This window comes from Schistocerca cancellata, chromosome 4 (assembly GCF_023864275.1).
Source record: "Schistocerca cancellata isolate TAMUIC-IGC-003103 chromosome 4, iqSchCanc2.1, whole genome shotgun sequence".
NCBI lineage: Eukaryota > Metazoa > Arthropoda > Insecta > Orthoptera > Acrididae > Schistocerca > Schistocerca cancellata.
In genome coordinates this window covers 180,751,567-180,776,026 of record NC_064629.1, presented here as the reverse complement: position 1 = coordinate 180,776,026, position 24,460 = coordinate 180,751,567, and the positions used below count along the sequence as shown (strand labels likewise).

At 42.9% G+C, this 24,460-nt stretch overlaps 1 protein-coding gene across 4 annotated transcripts in view; it reads left to right on the top strand.

The window, feature by feature from the left end:
- LOC126183663 (ATP-binding cassette sub-family B member 6) overlaps positions 1 to 24,460 on the top strand; it is a 161,781-nt gene that overhangs the window by 81,850 nt on the left and 55,471 nt on the right. For all 4 annotated transcript variants that reach the window (XM_049925815.1, XM_049925814.1, XM_049925812.1 and 1 more), the window contains exons 10-11: positions 4,359 to 4,566; positions 8,941 to 9,119. In XM_049925815.1, the coding sequence (XP_049781772.1) occupies positions 4,359 to 4,566; positions 8,941 to 9,119 (387 nt within the window). The remainder of the gene's footprint in view (positions 1 to 4,358; positions 4,567 to 8,940; positions 9,120 to 24,460) is intronic.

Here is a 24,460-nt window from a genome sequence, read left to right as displayed (position 1 = left end):
CACATCTGTGACCCTGCACCAGATCCAAGTAGCCATTCCAACTCCAAATTAACTCTCCTGACAGAAGAGCTCAAATGAGGTCGGTCGTGGCACTCCAGAACCGACACAAACCCAACACTGGTATGACTCGATGTTGATGCAATCTTTGCCAGGTCACACTCTATGCTGTACCCCGGATCTCTGTCAGTACTGTTGCCCGGCCCCCCACAATAACCACAGTATCTTCCTTAGTAAAGCCTCTACACAGTTGAACCTAAATCCTCTGTAACCTGCCCCAGTCCAGCACTAGGTTTGAAAAAAGTTGTGACCTGGTATACTGACCCTAAATCATCCTGCAGAAGTTGGCCCACACCCCTAGCATGCGAACTACCTAGCAACAAGACTTTTTCTCTTTGCAGACTTCCCTACGCTCTTATTCAATTTGCTGCTGAAAGCTTGTTGAACCCTGTATACATCTACTTCTGTGAGAGGCTCATCAGTTTCTGACTGAGGCAACAGGTCAAACGTTTTTTGTACATTAATAACAAAGCTGTCAGAAGAATTTCTTGGCCTGTTCCTTATGCCTGTTGCACTTCCCACCCGTTTACCCTTCTCCCCCCTTAACCTGCCCAGTTCTCGCCTAGCCTCATCTAACTCAGCCTGAAGGGCAACAATTTTCCCCTCCTGTTTCCTGTTCCACAATCTTTCTATCTCTGCATAGCCTACAGAACCACTGATGAGTCTCGCTCATTTTTCCAATTCCCACGCCACTACAATCGCCCCAATGGAAAAAGTTATTACATCCATCACACCAGACCCCGGAGCTAACGATTCTATGGCGTGTCAGGCACTTTACACTCATGGTACAAATCGATTTTAGTGACAGAAAGACAATTAAGTTACCGGAAAACAGTGAAAATACATGTACGAGAAATTAGGCCTACTTCCGACTATGTGAACAGTGGTTCAGAAGTTTTTTACTGGAAATTACTTAAGAGATATAAAGGGGCAGCAAACGTATTTAGCACACTAAACTATCAGTAAATGCACTTAAAATTGCGGTATGAAGTTTAATCTGAAAGCTCAAAAGTTCGGCCTGGCCGCGATATGTAAACAAAATGAACTTTACGTGATTACTGTGAAAATACACGAGTAAGACAAAAACCTTTAATGGTACGCTTGAAGAGCACTATAATTAACGTAATAAATTAGTTTAAAGGGTTAAAAACAGTTTATTACTACTTAAATTACTTATCTTGTACGAGAGCTGTGACTCGGACGTCCGTATAGCAGGCGCAGGGCTACCCTTGACTGCCTACTAACTGATGATGACTGCACTAGAGAGGATATAAAACATAGACTGGCAATGGCAAAAAAAGTGTTATAGAAGAAGAGAGATTTGTTAACATTGAGTATAAATTTAAGTGTTAGGACATCTCTTCTGAAGGAATTTCCATACAGTGTAGCCATTTATGGCAGGGAAATATGCATGATAAACAGTGTAGACAAGAAGAGAATAGAAATGTTTAAAAAATAGTGCTGCAGAAGCATATTGAAAATGAAACGGGTAGCTCATGTAACTAATGAGGAGCACAGAACAGAACTGGGGGGGGGGGAAGGAAATTTGTGGCGCTGCATCTCTAGAAGGAATCAGTTGATAGTACACATTCTGAGACATCACCAGTTTAGTATTGGAAATGTGTGTGTGTGTGTGTGTGTGTGTACACCCGCCTGGGGGAGGAGGGGGGGGGGGGATAAAAATTGTAAAGGGAGATGAGGAGATGAGTACAGTAAGAAGATTAAGAACGATGTAGGTTGCAATAGTTATTCAGAGATAAAGTGGCTTGCCTGGGATAGAGTAAGAAGCAGCAGCAAACATTCCTGTAATAATGTGGTGGAAAAATGTTTTCAGTTCGTGGTGTGTTAACAAAACTTAAGTGCTGGAAGCAGAACAGCTCCACCAACCCAAAAGCAAACCACGTGTAATGCAATACCGAAAGGCACTACCACTGATTGTGCTTAAGTGAACTGAGACACAAAGTGTTGGCAAAACAGAAATTGCATTCATTCAGTTACACGCAGACACAACTGGAAATTCTTTGATATAATGTTAGGAGCAACTGAAAATTCAGAATATTTAAGATTTCTTTCTGTTGTGTGGATTATTGTTTTCTAAGAAATTTTGAAGGAAACACTAGCATCAATAAGAAATGTAGCTTATAAGGCAATAATAGCTGCCTTGTAGTTTATGTAGGTGTATTCTAACAGCCAAAACATTAGGACAATTGCCCAATGCCACTTGGTGGGGTTGCGTGTTCACGACTCAGTAAGGAAACGACACCAACAGAGAAGAGAATTATGAGGAATCATTGTCGCTACAATGTGTGCCGCAAATGGGGAAATCCACTGAAGTAAGAGACTTTGACAAATGGCCAATCGGTATGGACCGGCACCTAGGAACGCATGTCTCAGAAATGGCAAAGCTGCCCATCTGTTTGCATATTACTTTTGTTAGCATCTCCAGAAAGTGGTCAAAGGGCAGTGAAACTACGAGTTGGCAGCAACGTATAAGACATCTGTATATTGTGGAATGTGCGGGTCGGAGACTCACCCAGGATAGGTGGCAATCTGTGTTCGATCTGAAATCAGAGTATAATGCTGGTGCAGGCATGAGATTTTTAGAGTGCAACGTCCGGCTCACAATGTTGAACGTGGTCTCTGTGGTGTCTGACCGCGGCTGTGGTTGTTTCCTTGGACGCCATCTCCGGGAAGGACAAGTTCTCGAAATGTCGACTGCACTGTGAATGCGGGCTGCTGAGACATTATTGTGCTGTGGGGACAAACATCTGGACTTCCATAGGACCTGTGATAGTAACGAAGGCATGATATCTGTGGCCAGTACAAACTTTATTGTGTGCCGTCTGCTTGGTGTCTTCTGTGATGGTTAGGGCATATTCCAGCAGGATAACTATCAGTGTTATGAGGCCAGAATTGTGCTACAGTGGTTTGAGGAGCACCGTAGTGAACACTCACCTATGTTACAACCACCAAATCTGCCTGGTCTGAATCCAATAGCACACATCTGTAATACTATGAGGTGCCAGCACCCTCAAGCCCCTGGCCAGCAATTTATGTGAACTGTGTGGTGGCACATAACTCCAGAAACCTTGTGAGGACTCGTCAAATCGATGCCCCAGGGATGGCTGTATGTATATTCAAAGAAAATATTATGTTCTAATATTCCAAAAGTTTGTTTTATTGATAAAACACAGAAATCAGACGCAAAGAAAAACTTCAGATTATCAAGAAAAATGCTTGTCAGAAATAGATACAGTAATAAGATCTCATTAAAAAATTGAAGAGTTGCTACAAAGTTAAAATTATTTCCTACCAGACAGCTGCTAACCACCTACTTCAACAAAAGAATTTAACTATAATCCACAGGGAAGCCTGTTTTACTGAACAGTGTAGGAGGAGCTACTTACATTATTATATTTTTACCTTCACATTCTAAAGAATCTTTCTAGGTTCACCCAAACTTTTCCATACTACTAGCAGTAAGTGCTTTCTTGTCATCGGCACAAAGTTTCTGGATATTCCTGAATACTCTTCTCCGTTGTAACTGAGAGTCGGAGAAAGTCACCCTTTTTCAATTCTTTCTTCTGATGTAATGTCAAACACTAAGTTTTGTGAGTGAGTTTTTCAGTTTCTACATTAGTGGTGTCTTACTCAGGTTATCACATACCAGTTCCATTTCATCATGTGAAGCTGAATTGTAACTATCTGTTGAGACTGGAACTTTCTTTGGTGTTCCAGACTAGTGCATTTGATTTCCTTCCTCAGACACTTTTTGTGTCATTAACATTAATACTATGCATAACAACCACACTTAGCTCCTCCTCCTTCTGCTTCTCCTTCTTCCATCAGTATTAACATATCATTGTTGTTACAGAAATGCATCTCTTATTTCCCAACTATTAGAGAAGCATTAGGTTTCATTATAAAAATGCAAACTGTCTCTTTGGTTAGCATATTATTAGGCAATAAATGCTTGCTTTCTAGATATTTGACACTCGCCTCCTGGATCATTCATAGGAAAATCCCCAATTGCTTTTCTTGTGGCAAAATGTTGAACCAAAACCAACCAGTGCTTCCTGTATTGAAATTTGCCTGCAAAATTCACACAGTTTCTGTGAAGTATATTATGCCTGTAGTTAATATGAACATTAATAGTTAAGTCAGTACTGAATACAATGTAGTTCAGTTCCACCATTAGTATACTCATACATACCAAAATGAGCTCCAAATCGGTGTTCATGGAAACTGTTTTTTGTATTTTCTTACTGTTGGCTCTAAATATACTACTGATTTTCTTCCAGGGCTATACAAAAAAACTTTGTGGATATGGAAAACATGTTTGACTTGCTTCAAGAAGATCAAGAAGTTTTTGATGCACCTGGAGCAAAACCTCTAGAGGTTGTTAAGGGTGAAATAAAATTTGTGAATGTGAGCTTTTCATATATTCCTGAAAAGACTGTATTGAAAAACATTTCTTTTGAAATACCTCCAGGACATACTGTTGCACTGGTATGTTGCCCATATTATTATTATTATTATTATTATTATTATTATTATTACGGTAAATGTAATCCTTTTAGATTAAAGGAGACACTTACCGAAAAGCAGCAGAAGCACTAAGTCATCGATAGGCACACAAAAAAGAAGAGAGAACTTGCTATCTTTCCTCAGAAGAGGATTACTCTGAAAGCTAGCAAGTTTTCTTTCTTTTTGTGTGCATGTTTTTGGTGAATAGTCTCCTTTAATCCAAAAGTATTACTATGAGAGAGAGAGAGAGAGAGAGAGAGAGAGAGAGAGAGAGAGAGAGAGAGAGTTTTGGTGTGTAGTACACAACTCATCCAAATTAAGCACCGTCTTTGTGCATTGTATGTGGGCATGCTTTTTTATTCTGTTCTCAGTATTGGTTAAGGTATTACATGTCATGCATATTGCTCGGTCAACTTAAGCGCCTCGCTAACGCAAGTTGCAACCCTCTGCCACTAGAGGGCTCACAGTTCTAGCATGTAACATAACGGTTTGTAGGATTACTATGACATTATGTGAGAAACGATGTGCTGTAATTGAGTTTCTAAACACGCAAAACATGTTTCCAATTGAAATCCATAGAATAATGGAAGCTGTATTGTGATGATTGTGTTAACATAAGTAACGTGTGAGATTAGGTTGTTTGTGCTCACATAATGAAGGATGTAGTGGCAGTAACCTCAACGTGTGTGACAAAGCTTGGAGTGGATGACGGCATATGGCAGTCGAGAGGCTCATCGGAATGGGATTGATGAACTCGTCACAGAATCATTGTGTAACACAGAGGCAACTGTCAGGTAAGTATGGCATGTCATAAGAGCATGTACAGGCTATCGTTGCAGGACTGCGATATAGAAAATTGTGTGCACAGTGGGTGCCTCAATTTTCTCAGAGTTCATCAATCTGATTCTGACAAGTCTCTTCGGTTCCTGTTCACGGTCGTCCACTCCAAGCACTGTGTCACAAATTGAATTTAGCACCTCAGTTTTCTTAATTACGAACATGAATAAACCAATGCCGCACATTAATGATGCCGCACATTAATGATGCCGCAACATTAATGATGCCGCAACATTAATGATGCCGCAACATTAATGATGCCGCAACATTAATGATGCCGCAACATTAATGATGCCGCAACATTAATGATGCCGCAACATTAATGATGCCGCAACATTAATGATGCCGCAACATTAATGATGCCGCAACATTAATGATGCCGCAACATTAATGATGCCGCAACATTAATGATGCCGCAACATTAATGATGCCGCAACATTAATGATGCCGCAACATTAATGATGCCGCAACATTAATGATGCCGCAACATTAATGATGCCGCAACATTAATGATGCCGCAACATTAATGATGCCGCAACATTAATGATGCCGCAACATTAATGATGCCGCAACATTAATGATGCCGCAACATTAATGATGCCGCAACATTAATGATGCCGCAACATTAATGATGCCGCAACATTAATGATGCCGCAACATTAATGATGCCGCAACATTAATGATGCCGCAACATTAATGATGCCGCAACATTAATGATGCCGCAACATTAATGATGCCGCAACATTAATGATGCCGCAACATTAATGATGCCGCAACATTAATGATGCCGCAACATTAATGATGCCGCAACATTAATGATGCCGCAACATTAATGATGCCGCAACATTAATGATGCCGCAACATTAATGATGCCGCAACATTAATGATGCCGCAACATTAATGATGCCGCAACATTAATGATGCCGCAACATTAATGATGCCGCAACATTAATGATGCCGCAACATTAATGATGCCGCAACATTAATGATGCCGCAACATTAATGATGCCGCAACATTAATGATGCCGCAACATTAATGATGCCGCAACATTAATGATGCCGCAACATTAATGATGCCGCAACATTAATGATGCCGCAACATTAATGATGCCGCAACATTTTTGACCTTGATACAATCACCACCATGCACGGCTTTCATTCTTCTATGAATTTAAGTTAGAGGCATGTTTTCTGTAGTTAGAAATTAAATTACGGCACCTTTTTTCTCGTGCGCTGACATAGTTATGTTACACCCTGCCATATTATGGCCTACAATTCAGAGCCCTCTAGTGGCAGAGGGTTTCACCTAGCATCAACGAAGCGTGAAACTCGACCGAGCAATGTGCGTGACATGTAATGTGTCAGCCAATATTGAAAACAGAATAGAAAATTTGGAGGCTTTGCTTTTCAGCACACCATTGTATGTTAGGTATTGAAACCAGACTCTGTTGACATATGTTGGAATTTAATATATTAGTTTTGAATTCTTGTATGTGGTTCCATATTGGTATTGTATATGCCTTGAAAATTGAAAGGTTCCTGAAATTTGCATGTGCCTTGTTCTGCTCAGTTACATCTTGTACACAGTGAGCAAGAGAATCTAGGTTGAACTGTGAAGACATTGCTGCAGGTCAGTTGCTGTGATACGTAAATTTATACAAGTGTACGTGTGTCTGAATGCAATTTTTTTAAATTAGGTTGCATTGGTAAAACGGAGAAATTATAACTGAAATGGTTAACATTACATAGTGTGGTATCCAGTGCAGTTAACTCTGTTACGAGAAAGAACAAGTGAAATTGGTGTTGGTGGTGAAGCAGCAGCTTTCAGTGAGCCAGGTAGCATTAATCACAACAGAAATTGCTGTGCTTTCAGTTAGTGCTGAAAAGGTACTAGGAATAGTTTGTATAGGTTTTGGCAGTTTCAGTATTAATAAGTCAATCAGGATAACACTCAGTAATTTTTTTATAAGCTTGGTCAAGATGTTGATCAAAGGAACATTTTGATGATATTTTTTTAATAATTTGGAGACAGACTATCTAATAATGCAAATTTGGTGTCCAGAGAGTTTACTTTTAGTCTGGGCATTCATATTAAAGTGTTGACAGATCATTTGGGCCAACACTTTTGTAAGAGATATCCTGAATAAAATGTACTCGGTTTCTGAGCCACGTCAATTCGAATCCTACCAATTAAAATGTTAAAATGTAATTTGAGGAGTGCATATATCAAAACATTGTAATTCATAAACAAATTTCAGCAAATTGATACTTCAATTTTGGCTTGTTTTCTTCCTACATGCTGATAATATTGAGTTGCTAGTTTTAAAAATAGACAAAATGGTATCAAAAATTCCTTTGTCTCCACTAATTAGCTTGAAAGTTAGCTGTTATATCAAGCTTTTAATAGCTTGCCAGTGACATAAAGCTATGCCGTTTGCAGTCATTACTGTTCGTTGCAGTGTTTTAAGAAATTGGAAGAATTTTAAAGAAGAGATAGTAGGAAAAATTAAAATATCTGTGTAAATGTCCAGTAGTGCAATAAGTAGATAATCCAGATTTGCTATTTTATCTATCTTTTTGTATGAGGTACCATATGTGGAGCAATAAAAATGCAAATCTAGATGGTCAACTGTGAAGTCACTAGACAATATGAAACACGACATATTTACCAACAAAACATATTGTATGTCTCTGGGTCTTTGGTCGGCTTTTGTTTGACAGTTTTCTTTGTTTATCCAGCACAAGGGGTGACATTGTCAAAGGTTCACCTTCCATTGCTGGCAATGGACTGGAGTCAAGCCTGTGGACCGGAGATAATATTATACCTATCGCATCAATGTATGAGGGCTTTTTCATGTTCATTACCACTGTGGTTCTCACCTAGCTACCTGCAGTGATCATTTGCAGCACTATAGGAATCCAGGATGCGTTTACCTTGAAGCTTTCTTCTTTCATGTTGAAACTACTGCTAATATTTACTGAGCTACTATGCATTCATTCATTAGAAACAACTACTTGCATGATCTTCCTATGGACATAGTGCATTATTATTTTGTACTTTTATTTGCTGTTGGAACTTTAATATTTAATATTTTGTCATTTAATTGAGAAATTTGTAGCAGTTGATGAGATTAAGATTTTTTTGGTTTATTTCTGTTGTTTTTTGCTAGCTTCTAAAGAGTAGTTTCACCATGATACGGAATGTAAGTTAATTCCACTCGTGCCTTAATTTTAATTTTTTTGTAGTTATCATGTGATTAGATACTAAAACAAGTGAGTTTTAACATGCAAAACCCCTAATTGTAAGTGTTATTAATTCAGTTAGAGAAGGGTAAATACATAATGCACAGGTAAAGTGAATTATCTGCTCCTCTGTGTCGGACCAAAGAACAAATGCTCAATTTGAAATGCCATTGGTTATTACTCATATTATTTCTTAAGGCACTCTAGGTGTTTTTAGTGAAAAGAACATCATTAATGTTTAAAGCTGTGTTTCATATCAGGTTTTCCATTCTCTAGGTTGGACCATCAGGTAGTGGGAAAAGTACTATTGTAAGACTGCTATTTAGGTTTTATGATGTACATGAAGGTGGTGTGTACATTGACAACACAAATATTAAAACTGTTACTCAGAGTTCTCTGAGAGAAGCCATTGGTGTTGTCCCACAAGACACTGTTCTTTTCAACAACACTATCAGGTAAGGTATTAATTTGTCCTTAGTCTTTTGTGGTGGCATGCCTGACTAAAATCTTCTCAGTTCACAAGCAGTGTCACTTCAAATAAAATACTGGTCACGCAGCAGGCAGAAGCTGCTATGAGCTGCCAAACTCACCTTCCCGCATGTATGTCACTTCGGCCGTCTCTGAAAGGATACAGTCATTGCTATTGTGTCTATAAAAATGAAACACTGCGAGGCCCTGCAGTCAGTGATTTTTTTTACTCATGATGATGATGTGTTTTTGTGTGCTTGCATAGTTAGATTCTTAATTACATATTTCTGTAATGAGAGGTGTAGTACAGCATTCTATTAATGGTAACATGTACATTTGTGCAGTCTGTAGCGCAGTAGTTGTGTGTTTCTTTTGGATGGCCAGTGACCACTCGTCACAGCCAGCCATTGGCCTTCTTCTGTTCAGCACCAGGAGACTAGCAAGTCACATATTCAACTTTTATGTTCATTGTTTAGTTCCCACATTAGTAGTAGTAATACAATGGATAGGGTGCATGTGTGCTGTGTGCAGACTCACTCTGTGAGTGGACAAGTGACCACTCTTTCAACAGGATCCGAGCAGGCACATGGGTGGAGGGGTTTACTAGTTATTAGGAGCTCCAGTGTTTGGCACCTTATTGAGGTCCCTTAGGGAAATAGTATCCAGGGGTGGAAAGAATTCCATTGTGCACTCAGCGTGTTTGCTGGTGGGCCTTATCCGAGATGTGGAGGAGGCTCTGTCTGCGACTATTGAGGATGCAGTAGTCGGCAAGTTATTGACGCCTATCACGTGCATTGTGATGACATCATTAGTTCCTTTAGGTGGCTGGTAAAAATGAAGACTGCTAGCCTTACTCCCAGGGTGCAAGCAGAGCTCACAGTTTGCAGCATCGTACCCAGAGTTGATGGTGTTCTTCAGTTTGGAGCAGAGTGGAGGGTCATGGCTGGATGCTGTCAATTCTGACAGTCATGGCCATGGATTTCTGGACCTGCATTACGGTGTGGAGAGTTGTGGGACACTCCTTTATAGGTCAGGGGTGCACTACACAAAGGAAGCAGTTACTTGGATAGTGAAGTAAATCAAATCGTCGAAGTATTCATAACAAAGTTCCTGAACTTAATATCCTCCAGGAAAATTGTCATGCTCAAATTATTCTGTGAACCAAGACCTGCCTGAAACCCCAAGTTGAGAGCTTCAAAATATTTCGTTAGGCACGGAATGTATATCGAAAAGACAGATTAGATGCTTTAGGAGGGAGTGCGTTCATAACAGTCAACAAAAACATTGTGTCTATTGAGGTAGTATTTGAGTATGACTGTTAATTAGACACGAGTAGCAGGCCTAGGCAAACTCGTGTTAATTATCGAATATTTTTACTGGCCACCTGATTCTGCTGTTCAAGGAAAGTCTACATTCAGTAGTGCAGGGGACAAAAAAAATCTCGTGCGGTATTAGTTGGAGGCGAATTTAATCTACGCGTATAAAAAGGGTCATCTATTGACTAAATGCAGTTGGTATGGACAATCAGTCTTGAGAAATATTTAACACATTTTGCCAAAACTGCCTCCATCAGCTAGACAGCCAGCCCATACATAATGGAAATATTTTATCCCTTGTAGCTACTAACAGGCACGATCTTATTGACAGTGTCAGTGTAGGAACAGTGTTTAGTGATCATGATTTCATCATAGTGTCAATGATTACTGAAGTTAATAAACCAGTCAAGACGAGTAGGTGAGTGTTTCTGCTAGGGAAAAAAAGGCAGTTGTTAATGTCCCCTTAGACAGTGAATGGACATCATTTAGCTACAATATAATGGATGTAGAGGAATTACGGGCTAAGTTTAAACTGATGGTAAATTGCACTTCGGAGAAACATGTGCCAAGTAAGTGGATTAAAGCTGGAACAGACCTTCCATGGTGAAATAATAAAATTCAAAAAATGCTGAGGAAACAGATTGTAGCACTCTTGGTTAAAAAGGGAATGTGCAAGTATTGACTGGCAATAGTTAGTAGAAATTAGTTTGTCTGTAAGAAGATCAATACATGGAGCGTACAACTACAGGGTGAAAATTATTGAACTATATGAAAAAAAATCGTCAAAATCTCCGAACAGTTTGCGATGGGACATTCAAACTGCATGGTTGACTGCAGGGCATGAAGGTAATCAGTACGTGCATGTGCACACGCCTTGTTGTTGTCAGCCATTTGATGTGAAAATGTCACAGTACAATGTGCCTGAGCATAGTGCTTGTGAAGGCCTACTATGCGAGCAATGATATCCTAACTGCGGCTCAAAGGAAGTTTGCAACAGAGTTAAAGATAAAGACAACTGGTCCCAGTGTGCTAACGATCAATAATTCGATTAACAAGTTTGAGAGAATGGGTGTTGTACGTGATGACTGTTGGCAATGACTGTCATCCGTAAAGGGTGAAAACGCCCGAAAACATCGAGAAACGCATACTGTGTTTCAAACCAGCCCCCACGAAATCGATCAGATGAGCTGCAAAACAGGTCAGAATCAACCAGTATACACTGTGACAAACTGTTGTTGAAGACCTGCATCTCTTCCCACGCAAAATTAAAACAGATCATCCATTAAGCCCCAAGGCCCTGGAACAGCAATTGTGTTTCACCAACACTATTCTCCACAGAACTGAACAGGACTTTCATGTGAGTATGGTTTGGTTTTATGACGAAGCGTACTTTCATTTGTATGGGTTTGTCAATAAGCAAAATTGGTGCATTTGGAGGATTGAGAATCTGCATTTTGCAATTGAGAAGTCTCTTCATCCTCAACAGGTGTCTGTGTGGTGTGCAACATTCACTCACGGAACACTTAGTGCGATATTCCTTGATGGCACAGTGACTATCGAACAGTATGTGAAGATTATGGAAGATGATTTCATCCCCATTATCCAAAGTGGCCCTGATTTTGATGAGATTTGGTTCATGGATGACTGAACTCTACCCCATGAAAGCAGTAGAGTGTTCGATGTCCTAGAGGAGCACTTTGGTGACCACATTCTGGTTTTGGGAGCCCAGAGACCACTGCCATGGGCCCCAATTGGCCGCCGTGTTCTCCAGATCTGAACACGTGCAACTCCTTTTTGTGGGGCTGTATTAAAGACAAGGTGTACAGCAATAGCCCCAAAGACATTGCTGAGCTGAAAACAGCCATTCAGGAGGTCATAGACAGTATCAATGTCCCGACACTTCAGCGGGTCATGCAGAATTTCGCTGTTTGTGTGTGCCACATCACTGCCAAGGATGGCAGGCATATCGAACAGGTCATAACCTAAATCCGAATATATGTAGTGACGTTTACATGTTGAATAAATTTTTGCATGCCATAATTTGTAACTAATTTACGTTTTTTTTTTTTTTTTTTTTCATGTAGTTCAATAATTGTCGTCTTGTACTTCAACCATCATAGCTTAGCGAAAGATCTTGCTGAGAACCTGGTTGTATGTAGACTCAGTAAATGGGTCAAATACTTCTGTCCAACCACTCATCAACCAATCTGGGCTGGCAGTAGGAGACAGTCAAAGGAAAGCTGAATTTAAACAACTGAAAGAGTTGAAAACAAATAAATCCCCAGTTTGAGAAGGAATCTGAGTTCAGCTTTGTGTGCAGTGTTAGACCCTTATTTAGCTTTCATCTATTGTGAAACTCACACCCATTGCAAAGTCTCAGGTGACTTGAAAAAAGTGCAGGTGACTCCTGTTTAAAAGAAAAGTCAAAGAACAGGCATGCATAATTACAGACCAATAACGTTAACATTGGTGGGCTGCAGAATTCTTGTACACATTCTGAATTTGAATATAATATATTTCCTTGTGACAGAAAAGCTCCTGTCCACAAATTGACACGGATTTAGAAAGCATCACTCGTGCGAAACTCAGCTTGCGCATTTCTCACAGGATATCCTGCAAAGATTTTGACACAGTGCCCCACTGCAGCCTGTTGACAAAGGTCCAAGCATGTACTTTAAGTTCCCAGGGATGTGAGTGGCTTGAAGGCAAGTTTTCATAGGAGAAAAGGTAGGCCTATCATCAGGAGTGCCCCAGGATGATGTGACGGATTGCAATTTGCGGTTGTTTGCTGGTAATGCTGTGATACATGGAAAGGTGTCTTTGTGGAGTGACTGTAGAAGCATACAAGATGACTTGGACAGAATTTTTAGTTTGTGTGATGAGTGGCAGCGTGCTCTAAATGTAGAAAAATGTAATTTAATGCAGATGAGTAGGAATAATGATACTGTGACATTTGAGTACAGCATTATGACGATACTGTTGATACAGTCACATTGATTAAATATCTAGGCATAACATTACAGAGCAGTATGAAATGGAATGAGCGGGTCATGTTGGTAGTAGGGAAAGTGAATGCTCAACTTCATTCTATTTTTGAGAATTTTGAGGGGTGTAGCTCTTCCATAAAGTAGGCAGCATATAGAATACTTTTGCGAACCATTCTCTGAGTACTTCTCGTGTGTTTGGAATCCCCACGAGGTCAGATTAAAGGAAGAAATTGAAGCAATTCAGAAGTGGGTTACTAAATTCGGTACTGGTAGGTTCGAACTACACATATTACAGAGATGCTTTAGGAACTCAAGTGAGGATCACGAAAGGAAGGCGACATTCTTTTTGAGGAACACTATTGAGAAAATTTAGAGGAATGGCATTTGCCGCTGACTGCAAAACAATACTACCGCTCCCAATTTATATTTCGCATAAGGACCACAAAGATAAAAGAAATTAGGGCTCATATGGTGGCATATAGACAGTCATTTTTCTCTTGCTCTATTTGAGAGTGGAACAGAAAAGGACATGACTAGTAGTGGTATGTGGTACCCTCCACCATGCGCCGTATAGTGGCTCACGGAGTATGTATGTAGGTATAGATGGCGGAGATTGGTGTCAAAAGCTCATGTTTCATTCAATGTGATGCAGCTTGTAAACTGAGAACATTTTGTTCATTAACATATGATGTATTTTTTAATCATACATAGCAGTTAAAATGATAAAATTAATATAATTACAAATAATTTTCTTAAAGATAATTACTTTCAATCCATGTTGCACTTTTGTAATTAGTGTAGTGCTATACATGTTTAGACTTGCACTAAAATAATATAAACCAACATATACTATAGTATAATGTAGTATATTATACTGTAGTGTATTGTCACAGTTGGCACCAGGTACAGCGCTTGTAAACAGCCAAATGTCAAGTGTAAATTGCAGACAATGGGGCTTATTACCATCGCTCTCACCCAAAAGATGTTGCTATTACTTGAAATGGACTGTGAAAGTTAGTGCACTGTTGTTTCTCCACATTAGGGCACGATGACTCAGTGAGGTTCAAATCGATAAATGTTACCCCCTGTGATGTCAGAGGCTAGAATAGGCCTGTGGTTATTCCTTGCCTGTCATAAGAGGTGATTAAAAGCAGTCTTAATTGTAGTAAAGCTTCTATGTTGACAACTTGGTTATTATTAGGACACCAGTCAATTTCAGATCATTTCACAGTCTTTGCTCAGCCCTTTTCTCCACTTTTCTAAATTTCACAAAAGTGTGGGCCATTTTGGGAAACCACGTCTTACAGGGGCGAAGGAACAGAGCAACCAATTTCAGAACTTGAAGTCTGCTTCCTTAACACTTGAGCTGCAACACATTTCAGTCTGGCCCATGGAATGAACCCAGCCGTAGATATTACAGTCTGTAGCCCAAGCAAATCACATTTAATCCAGTTGGCCATCCATGGTGACCTCTGAGTCAGTGACCACTCTCCTAGCACTGTTTCTTAACCCACTGACTGATGGATCGTGCACCACATTGGTCAGATTTCACAAGCCAAATGGCAAGCTCCACCTTCATACCAATTTTTTAAACCAGTCAGGACAAGGATATCAAAGGAGTGGTACAAGGTACTATTTGATATTATTATACCTGCTGCCGAAGCAATGATACCCAGTTCTTCAGGTCTTTTGCCCTGGAAACCTGTGGCATGGTGGTCTGAAGAAACAGTTGTGGCTATCAGAGTGCATCAAAAGGCAGTTTCAGCAACACAGACGCCATTCTTCTACTGAACATTTAATACCATGCAAGAGAATTAGAGTGAAGGCACAATTTTTAATAAAAAAGAGAAAGCAGGAGTGTTAGGAACAGTATGTATCACTTTCTGGGGTTGGTTAATAATATGGAAACACTGCAAGAAATGCATGCCCGAACATAAATGCAGATCCCAGGCAAGTATGCAGGTTGCACATTTGTATTTGACCACAAACGACACGTGTGAAATGGCCTCAATAGGTTGCAAGTGTCAGTCGCGGTCAGAACAGGGTTCTTTGTAGGTGTGAATGCATTGTGTCAGAGGTAAGTAAATTTGAATGTGGGCAACTTGCTGCTGCTTATATGGTGGGTGCTTCTGTAACTAAGGTAGCCAAAGTATGTGGTTTTTCAAGAGGCATTGTATCAAAGATTTAAATTGCTTACAGGGAAAGTAAAAATACATCGTACAGTAAGTCACACAAAGGTGTGTGACGAGTGATCATGATAGATGGTCATTGAAGAGGATTGTGACAAAAAATAGGACAATGACACCTGCAAAAGTCACTGCAGACTTGAATGTGGCACTCGCTAACCCTGTCGGCACCAAAATGATAGGAAGATAGCTCCTTGAGTAGGAAATTACAGGGCAAGCTGGAATTCTAATACCACTCATTGTTGATGCTAATTCCCGTAACAGGAAAAAATTATGCCGAAGCCATAAAACCTGGACTACAAAGCAATAGAAGAAAGTCATTTGATTGGATGAGTCTTATTGCACACAGTTTCCAATTTCTGGCCAAGTTTACATCATAAGAGTGAAACATGGTGGGGGTTCCATGATAATTTGAGCAGCCATAATGTGGTATTTTTGTGGGCCCCATGGTTGCTCTGCAAGGTCACAATACTAACAAAGATTGTGACCATTTTGGATGATCAGGTCCATCCCATGGTACAATGTTTGTTTCCTAATGGTGATGCTGCGTTCCAAGACTATAGGGACCTTGTTCACACAGCCTGCATTGTCCATGACTGGTTTTGTGAACATGAGGATGAATTGTCTCATTTTCCCTGGCCACCAGTCACCAGATCTCAGTGTTATTGAGCCTTTATGGCCTACACCAGAGAGAAAGGTACATGACCACTGGCCACCTCCATCATCGTTACCTGAACTTGCCACCATTTTGCAGAAAGAATGGCATAAGATTCCCTCCAAAGCCATATGGGACCTGTTTTTATCCATTTCTAGATAACTGGAAGCTGTTTGGAATGCCAACTGGTTTCCTGTACTGTTTTAGGCATGGTAATGTAATGTGTTTTTGGTGTTTCCATAGTGTTGTCCAACCACTGTATGAGAGCCCACACGCCATCAGCTCAAGTAAGGACTAAACTCTGCTTCACATATGTGCACCCACCATACACAGTAGTTTGTGGCAACATTTTTACTTATAATACGGTCATTGCTGAATGTCTGCATGCAGTAACTACCATCCTAATTTTCTGACCCAGAAATTCCTGGTGTAGCACATCACTTTATCCTTCCATGCACACAGCTTTGATTCGTATAATGTTCCATGCAGTGAATGAGAGTTCTGCGGTACTTCAGCATACTGTGATGACGCAGCCCCTGGACCCGATAAAATCTATAATCAAATGCTTAAACACATTAGCCACGACAGCATAAAACAAATCTCCAGGTTTTTCAGTCTCATTTGGTGAGAAGGGGAGTTTCCCTGCTTCCCCACCCGCACCCCCAATGGCAGAAGGATATCATTGTTCCTATCCTGAAATCAGGAAAATACACTCCGGCTTTGTCTAACTATCAACCAATCTCTCTAACAGGTGGGCTGTGTAAATTATTTGAAAGAATTGTCAGTCAACAATTGTGTTGGTGTCTCAAAGCCAGAGGACATTAATCACGATTTGACAGTGTCTTTTTGGCATTCTGGTCTGCCACAGACCAACTGATTCCTCTGGAATCTGCAGTGCACAATGCTTTTGTGTGTCATGACCACCTGGCATTGTTATATCCTATGTATTCTCCATGAGCGGAGCTTCCAGGACTTCTTACCCATTTTTATCCAGAATTTCTTATCCCTCTGACTGTTCCGGGTCTGGATAGGTTCATCCCTCAGCAGCCAATATGTACAGGAATCAGTTGAGAGTGTAACCCTCTTCACCGTCGCAATCAGTGGTATTGTGAATGCTGTGGGACATACATTTTCACTGTCACTGTATGAGGACAACTTTTGTCCATATTACCACATAATTGTGCACTGCAGAGCACCAACTTCAGTGGGCTGTACAGAAAGTACATAAGTGGGTCCTGAATCGTGGATATAAGTTTTCTACCACAAAAACTCGCATCTTGCACTGTAGAGTCGAGACTGTGCAGCTGCACACAGAACTTTACCTTGCTAACCATTTACTTAAAGTTGTTGAAACTACCAAATTTTTTAGACCTTTTATTTGACAATAAGTTAACGTGGTACAACGTGTATGCCAGCTTGAGGCAGGTTGTATGAGGAAACTTACTGCACTCAGATTTCACTGGAGCACCTCCTGGGGCACAGTCAGCACAGTTCTTATGTGATTCTACAGAGCTTTACTGAGCGAGGTGGCGCAGTGACTCGCATTCGGGAGGACGACGGTTCAATCCCATCTCCAGCCATCCTGATTTAGGTTTTCCGTGATTTCCCTAAATCGTTTCAGGCAAATGCCGGGATGGTTCCTTTGAAAGGCCACGGCCGATTTCCTTCCCAATCCTTCCCTAACCCAAGCTTGCGCTCCGTCTCTAATGACGTCGTTGTCGACGGGACGTTAAACACTAACCCCCACAGACCTTTGATTTTGTACTACCTGGAGAAAGTACCTACTTCGCGAGCAAGGCCCCTCCCCCGAATACAGAGGAGATCGGTCCCCTCCCCTCAGCCGGAGAAGCAACAGCCTCCTCCGGCTCCTCTTGTGCGGAAGCGGTCGCTTGGGACGCTCTTTCCAAAGGTCTCCACTAATACCACAGCAGACACTTGCCAGTGGCGAAAGGAGCCAAAAACTGCTGGACGAAGAGCTTCACGGTCTTCCTCTGTGCCTGAAGCTACTTTCAATAAGTCCTCCCAGCAAGCCCCTAACGAGAAGTGAGAGGGCAAGCAAACAAAGAAGTCTGCTACGAAAAACGACCCTCCAGTGGCCTCAACACTATTACTCCCTACCAATTCTGCAACTGCAGATGAGGTGGAGATCTCTGCGTCCCCTGAGGATCTGGATTTCACTGATGCCTCATCCACAATAGGAATAGATACAAATACTGAATCAGTGGCAGCAGGTGACCCTGAGGCATAACCTGGTTCCTTGGATGCTGCATGCTTCATGCTTTTCCTGCCTCACGATAAAGTCGTCCTCCAGTGGAATTGTTGCAGTTTTTTCCACCACCTGGCTGACCTGTGGCAACTGTTAAGCTTTACACCTGCTTTCTGCATTGCCCTCCAGGAAACCTGGTTTCTGGCAATGCGGACTCCTGCCCTTTGCAGCTATAGGGGATTTTACAAGAACTGTAGGTCAAACCCCTCTTGAAGTTGTGACTGTCAGGATAAGGATGATGCAGAAAATAACTGTCTGCAACATACATCTTCCTCCAAATGATGCAATACCCCTGAATGCATTGGCTGCACGGATTGATCAACTCCCTAAACCTTTCCTACTTTTAGGAGATTTTAACGCCCATAACCCCATGTTGGGTGGCACTGCGCTTACTGGCTGAGGTAGATATGTCAAAACTTTCCTGTCTCAACTTGACCTCTGCCTCTTAAATGTCCCCCCCCCCCCCCTCCCCACACACACATTTCGGCCATTGATTTATCCCTATGCATCCCAGGACTACTCCCATCTGTCCACTGGAAAGCCCACAATGACTTGTGTGGTAGTGACCACTTTCCCATCTTCCTGTCATTCCCCCAGACGGCCAAGGTGGGCTTTAAACTAGGCAGACTGCGAAGCTTTCACATCTGCTGTCACCATTTAATCTTCCCCAAACATGGTATCATCGATGTGGTGGTTGAGCAGGTAACTACGACAATCGTTTCTGCAGCGGAAAACACGATCCCCGGTTCTTTAGAGTGGCTCCGGCAAATGTCAGTACCTTGGTGGTCGCTGGAAATCGCTGAGGCCATTAAAGAGGATCGGCGAGCTCTACAGTGACATAGCAGCACCCTTCCCTAGAGCACCTAGTAGCTTTTAAACGGCTCCATTCTATACGTCACCTTCCCAAGTCTGGACATGTTTGTGGGTACCAGACCCCAGGTTACCCTGGCATCAACATAAATGGCGTGTTACCCATCGACGCAAACAAGATTGCTGAGTACTATGCTCGAGCCTCCGAGTTGGAGAATTATCCCCCAGCATTTCACACCCTCAAATGGTGGATGGAAAGGAAACCTCTCTCATTCACTGAACGTCACAGTAAACTCTATAATGCTCCATTTACAGAATGGGAGCTCCTTAACGTCCTTGATCAACAGTCAGATGATAAAAAATCTCTCGTCTGACTATAAGTGATATCTTATTATCATCTTCAACCGGATATGGTGCGATGGTGTCTTTCCATCGCAATGGCGGGAGAGCACCATCATTCCTTTCCGGGCTGCATACCTTCCTTTTCCGCATCCTTCCCCATCACCCATTCGCCCCCCCCTCCCGCCCTCACCTCTGCCTCTTCCCTTCCCTTTGTCCCCCTCTGGGAGTATGTTTTGTGCCTACGTCCGGAGACGGACGCTCAAAAATTTAACACATTCTTCGCTTTCTATGCTTGCAAGTCTTCATCCTTCCTTTGTCCTTCTCTTTTCCTTACCTCTTCTCTTTACCCTATTCTCTGCTGCGGCATTTGATACTTCTCTTCTTTCCTTTCCCTTTCTTTGTTTTTCCCTTTCTCTTGTTTCCTCCCTGTGCGTGTCTGAAGGCCGACCCATGCATTTTCATGCGTAGCCGGTGACAGGGTAACACGTAATTCCCCGCCCCGGGTAGACAGGTAGGACACATATGTACCCCCTGGTAACGGCCAGGCCCAGGGAGGGGTGATTACCTGAGCTGATACCTTCCGAAAGTGCCGATTGGTCCCTCCGTATGTTTCTCGGGAGGTGTGACCAGCGGTGTGAACAATCACCTAAGGCGGGAGTGCCCTCAGAGAGGGCCCCCACAAGGGAGGAGTGCGCCATCGGAGACGCCGGTAATCATGGGGGATACTTATGCAATGGTTTCCTCATCTTCTACTCTGTCTGCTCACAAGCGTAAGTTCAATGAGTCTCAGCCACAGACAGTTCTTCCATCGTTGCCACAGTTCCTTGTTGTTTCTCGGTCAGACGAAGGTCACGACTTCTCCACCGTCAACCCGTTCATTATTCAGAAAGGTGTCGACGCAATTGCAGGTCCTGTAAAGTCTTGTTCCAGATTACGAAATGGCACCTTGTTGTTAGAAACAGTCAGTGCCCTCCGGGCACAAAAATTGCTGCGTACTTCACTGCTACACACCTTCCCTGTCCGGGTGGAAGCGCACCACACTTTAAATTCCTCATGTGGGGTCGTTTATACATCAACACTACCTGTCTAGGGCGTAACGGCTGTTCATAGTCATGAAAAGGGTTGACACGAACATCATTCCAACCCATACTGTCTTCTTGACAGTTGACAAAGTTCAACTCCCATCGAACATAAAAGTGGGCTATGAGATAATTTCCATTCGCCCTTACATACCAAACACTACACGTTGCTATCGGTGTCAGCTGTTCAATCATACCAGCCAGTCCTGTTCCAATCCGGCCAAATGCGTTACGTGTGGCAAGGATGCCCATGAGGGTGTTGCATCAACTGTATGGGTGACCACGCTGCTTCCTCTAGAGATTGCCCCATTTTTAAAGACAAAAAGCTCATTCAGGAAATCAGAGTGAAGGAAAAGTTGTCGACCTTTGCTGCTCGAAAATTATTCACCAGTCGAAAGCCCACTATGCCTCAGACAAGTAAATACAGCACTGTCCTTACCTCTTCTCGGCCAAGAAAGGAGGCAGCCACGCAGACTTGTGATCTCACCTTTAGTGCCACGGTCGTCAGATCGGCCAGCGCAAAGATCGCCCGTTCAACCTCCCCACTCTCGCCTGCTCACTCTATGGGTCACCCTTCATCGGATTCTGCTAAATCTCGAGCCCAAAAGTCAGATACCCGGACTTCCAAAAAAGAGCCTACTCGTGAAGATTTTTCACGTACCCCAACTTGACAACCATCAGTTCCTCTTTCATCTAAACATCCTGTTTCCAAGAAGGCTAATAAGAAACCCAGCTCCTCTCCTTCTCCGCCACAGCGTGTCTCATCTACAGCACCACCTGGCGGTAGCCGCCCTCGGCCGTCTTCTGTGTCGCCGAGGCGCACTGCTGGCGGCCGATCAACTGGCCGATCGCTGGTGGCAGGAGCTGCTCCTGAACAACCTATGGATCAGGTTGTTGTGCCTTTGGCTGAATGCCGTTCCACGCTGTTGGTCGCAAGCTCTGAGCAGTCGTTGAGTTGACGGCAACCTTGGTCACATTCCTCCATTTTTTTGTCCACCCTATGTCCATTATCCATTCGAATATCCGCGGCATTCGAGCCAATTGGGATGAATTGTCGATCCTACTCGCCGGTCATCTTCTGTCTTCAGGAAACAAAGCTGCGTCCCCACGACCGGTTTGTTTTCCCCCATTTTCAGTCAGTCCGATTTGATCTCCCCTCTCTTGAAGGCACTCCAGCACTTGGAGAACTCATGATTCTTCTCCATGATACTCTCCATTATCACCCAATCCCCTTAAACACTTCCTTCCAAGTAGTCGCTGTCCGTCTTTCCCTTTCTGGATACACCTCTCTTTGTACTGTATACATTCCATCGTCCACACCAATGGCACGAGCTGATCTCCTTCATGTTCTTGGTCAGCTTCCACCCCCCTATTTGCTGGTGGGGAACTTCAATGCCCACCACCCGCTTTGGGGATCTCCACATCCTTTTCTGCGTGGCTCACTATTGATAGACATCTTCCACCAAGCGGATCTTGTTTGCCTCAACACTGGGGACCCTACATTTTTGTCTGCCTCCATGACAAATTTCTCTCATTAGGACCTTTCGGTCGGTACTGTTCTGCTAGCTCGGCGCTTCGAATGGTTCGCTCTTGCTGATACACACTCGAGTGACCACTTTCCATGTGTCCTTCGATTGCAGCCACAACTGCCATAGATGCGCCCGCGACACTGGACGTGGACACTTTTTTCGTCTCTAGTGACATTCAATGACCGTCACTTTCCTAGCGTCGACGATGAGGTCACTCATATTACAGAAGTTATTCTTACAGCAGCGGAACGTTCAATACCTTGCAACTCCGAATTGCCCCAGTGCCCCCCAGTTCCTTGGTGGAATGAGGCATGCCGTGACGTAATACGTGAGTGGGGATGTGCTCTTCGCGTTTTCAGACGCCAACCTACTTTGGCCAACTGTATCTGCTATAAGAAGTTCCGTGCGCGATGCCGTCGCGTCATCTGCGATAGCAAGAAGGCAAGCTGGGACTTCTTTACTAGCTCATTTAACACCTTCACTCCCTCCTCAGAAGTTTGGAGTCGGATTTGACGGTTATCTGTTGCGCCTAGTTTCTCCCCGGTCTCTGGGCTCATTGTTGCGCATGATACATTAGTGGACCCCATTGCAATTTCTAACTCATTGGGTCAACACTTTGCTGAGATTTTGAGCCCTTCAAATTACCCACGAGCGTTTCTCCCGAAGAAACGTGCAGCAGAAGTGCAACCTCTTGTCTTCTCCTCTCAAAATCGCGAAAGCTATAATACTGTTTTCTCCATGCGGGAACTCCAACCTGCGCTCTCTTCTTCTCGCTCCTCCGACCCAGGACCGGATGGTATCCACATCCAAATGTTGCTCCATTTATCATACCATAGTCTGAATTACCTCCTTCGCCTTTATAATCGAATTTGGACTGACAGTACTTTTCCCAGACAATGGCGGGAAGCTATCGTCGTTCCTGTTCCGAAACCTGGAAAGGACATACATCTCCCCCTTGGCTATCGCCCCATTTCTCTCACGAGTAGTGTATGTAAGGTTTTGGAGCGTATGGTGAATTGCCGTTTAGCTTGGTGGCTGGAGTCCCGCAGTCTTTTAACACCTGCCCAATGCGGTTTCCGAAAGCATCGTTCTGCAGTTGACCATCTTGTTGCTCTCCCCACTTATGTCATGAACAATTTTCTCCGGAAACGCCAAACAGTAGCAATATTTTTTGATCTGGAGAGAGCATACGATACCTGTTGGAGGACAGGCATCCTCTGCACACTGTTCTCTGGGGGCTTTCGAGGTCGGCTGCCCCTTTTTGTTCGCGAATTTATGGCAAAGTGCACATTTAGAGTGCGGGTGAACAATACTCTCTCCCGTACTTTCTCCCAAGAAAACAGGGTACCCCAGGGCTCCGTGCTGAGTGTTGTACTGTTTGCCATTGCCATAAATCCAATTATGGATTTTCTCCTTCCTGATGTCTCTGGCTCCCTCTTTGTGGACGATTTTGCGGTCTACTACAGCTCTCAACGGGCCAGCCTTCTTGAACGATGTCTTCAAGGATATCTCAATCACCTCCACTCTTGGAGCATCGAAACAGGTTTCCGCTTTCCTCCCAGTAAGACCGTTTGTGTTAATTTTTGGTGTCGTACGGAGTTTCTTCCAACTTCCTTACATCTAGGACCTGTCAACCTTCCGTTTTCGGACGTCGCTAAATTCTTGGGTCTTATGTTTGACAGAAAACTGTGCTGGTCCTCTCACGTTTCCTATCTTTCGGCTCGCTGTCTGCGATCCCTTAACACCCTCCGTGTCCTGAATGGTACCTCCTGGGGAGCAGACCGAGTGGTCCTTCTCCGCCTCTATCGCGCCTTAGTGCACTCGAAGTTGGACTATGGAAGCATAGTTTACTCCTCTGCTCGGCCATCTATTCTTCGGCGTCTCGACTCTATACACCACCGTGGATTACGTTTAGTGTCTGGAGCTTTTTATACCAGCCCTGTGGAAAGCCTTTATGCTGAGACTGCTGAACCTCCGCTGTCCAATCAGCAAGCTGTCCTTCTGAGTCGTTATGCTAGCCATCTGTCTTCCATGCCTGCTAATCCAGCCCATGACATGACATTTTTTTCGACGCCTCCTTGGATTTAGGGTATGTAGGCCGCCCCCCCCCCCCCCTCCCCCCCCCCACTACCACCGGGAGTCCGCTTCCGTCAATTGC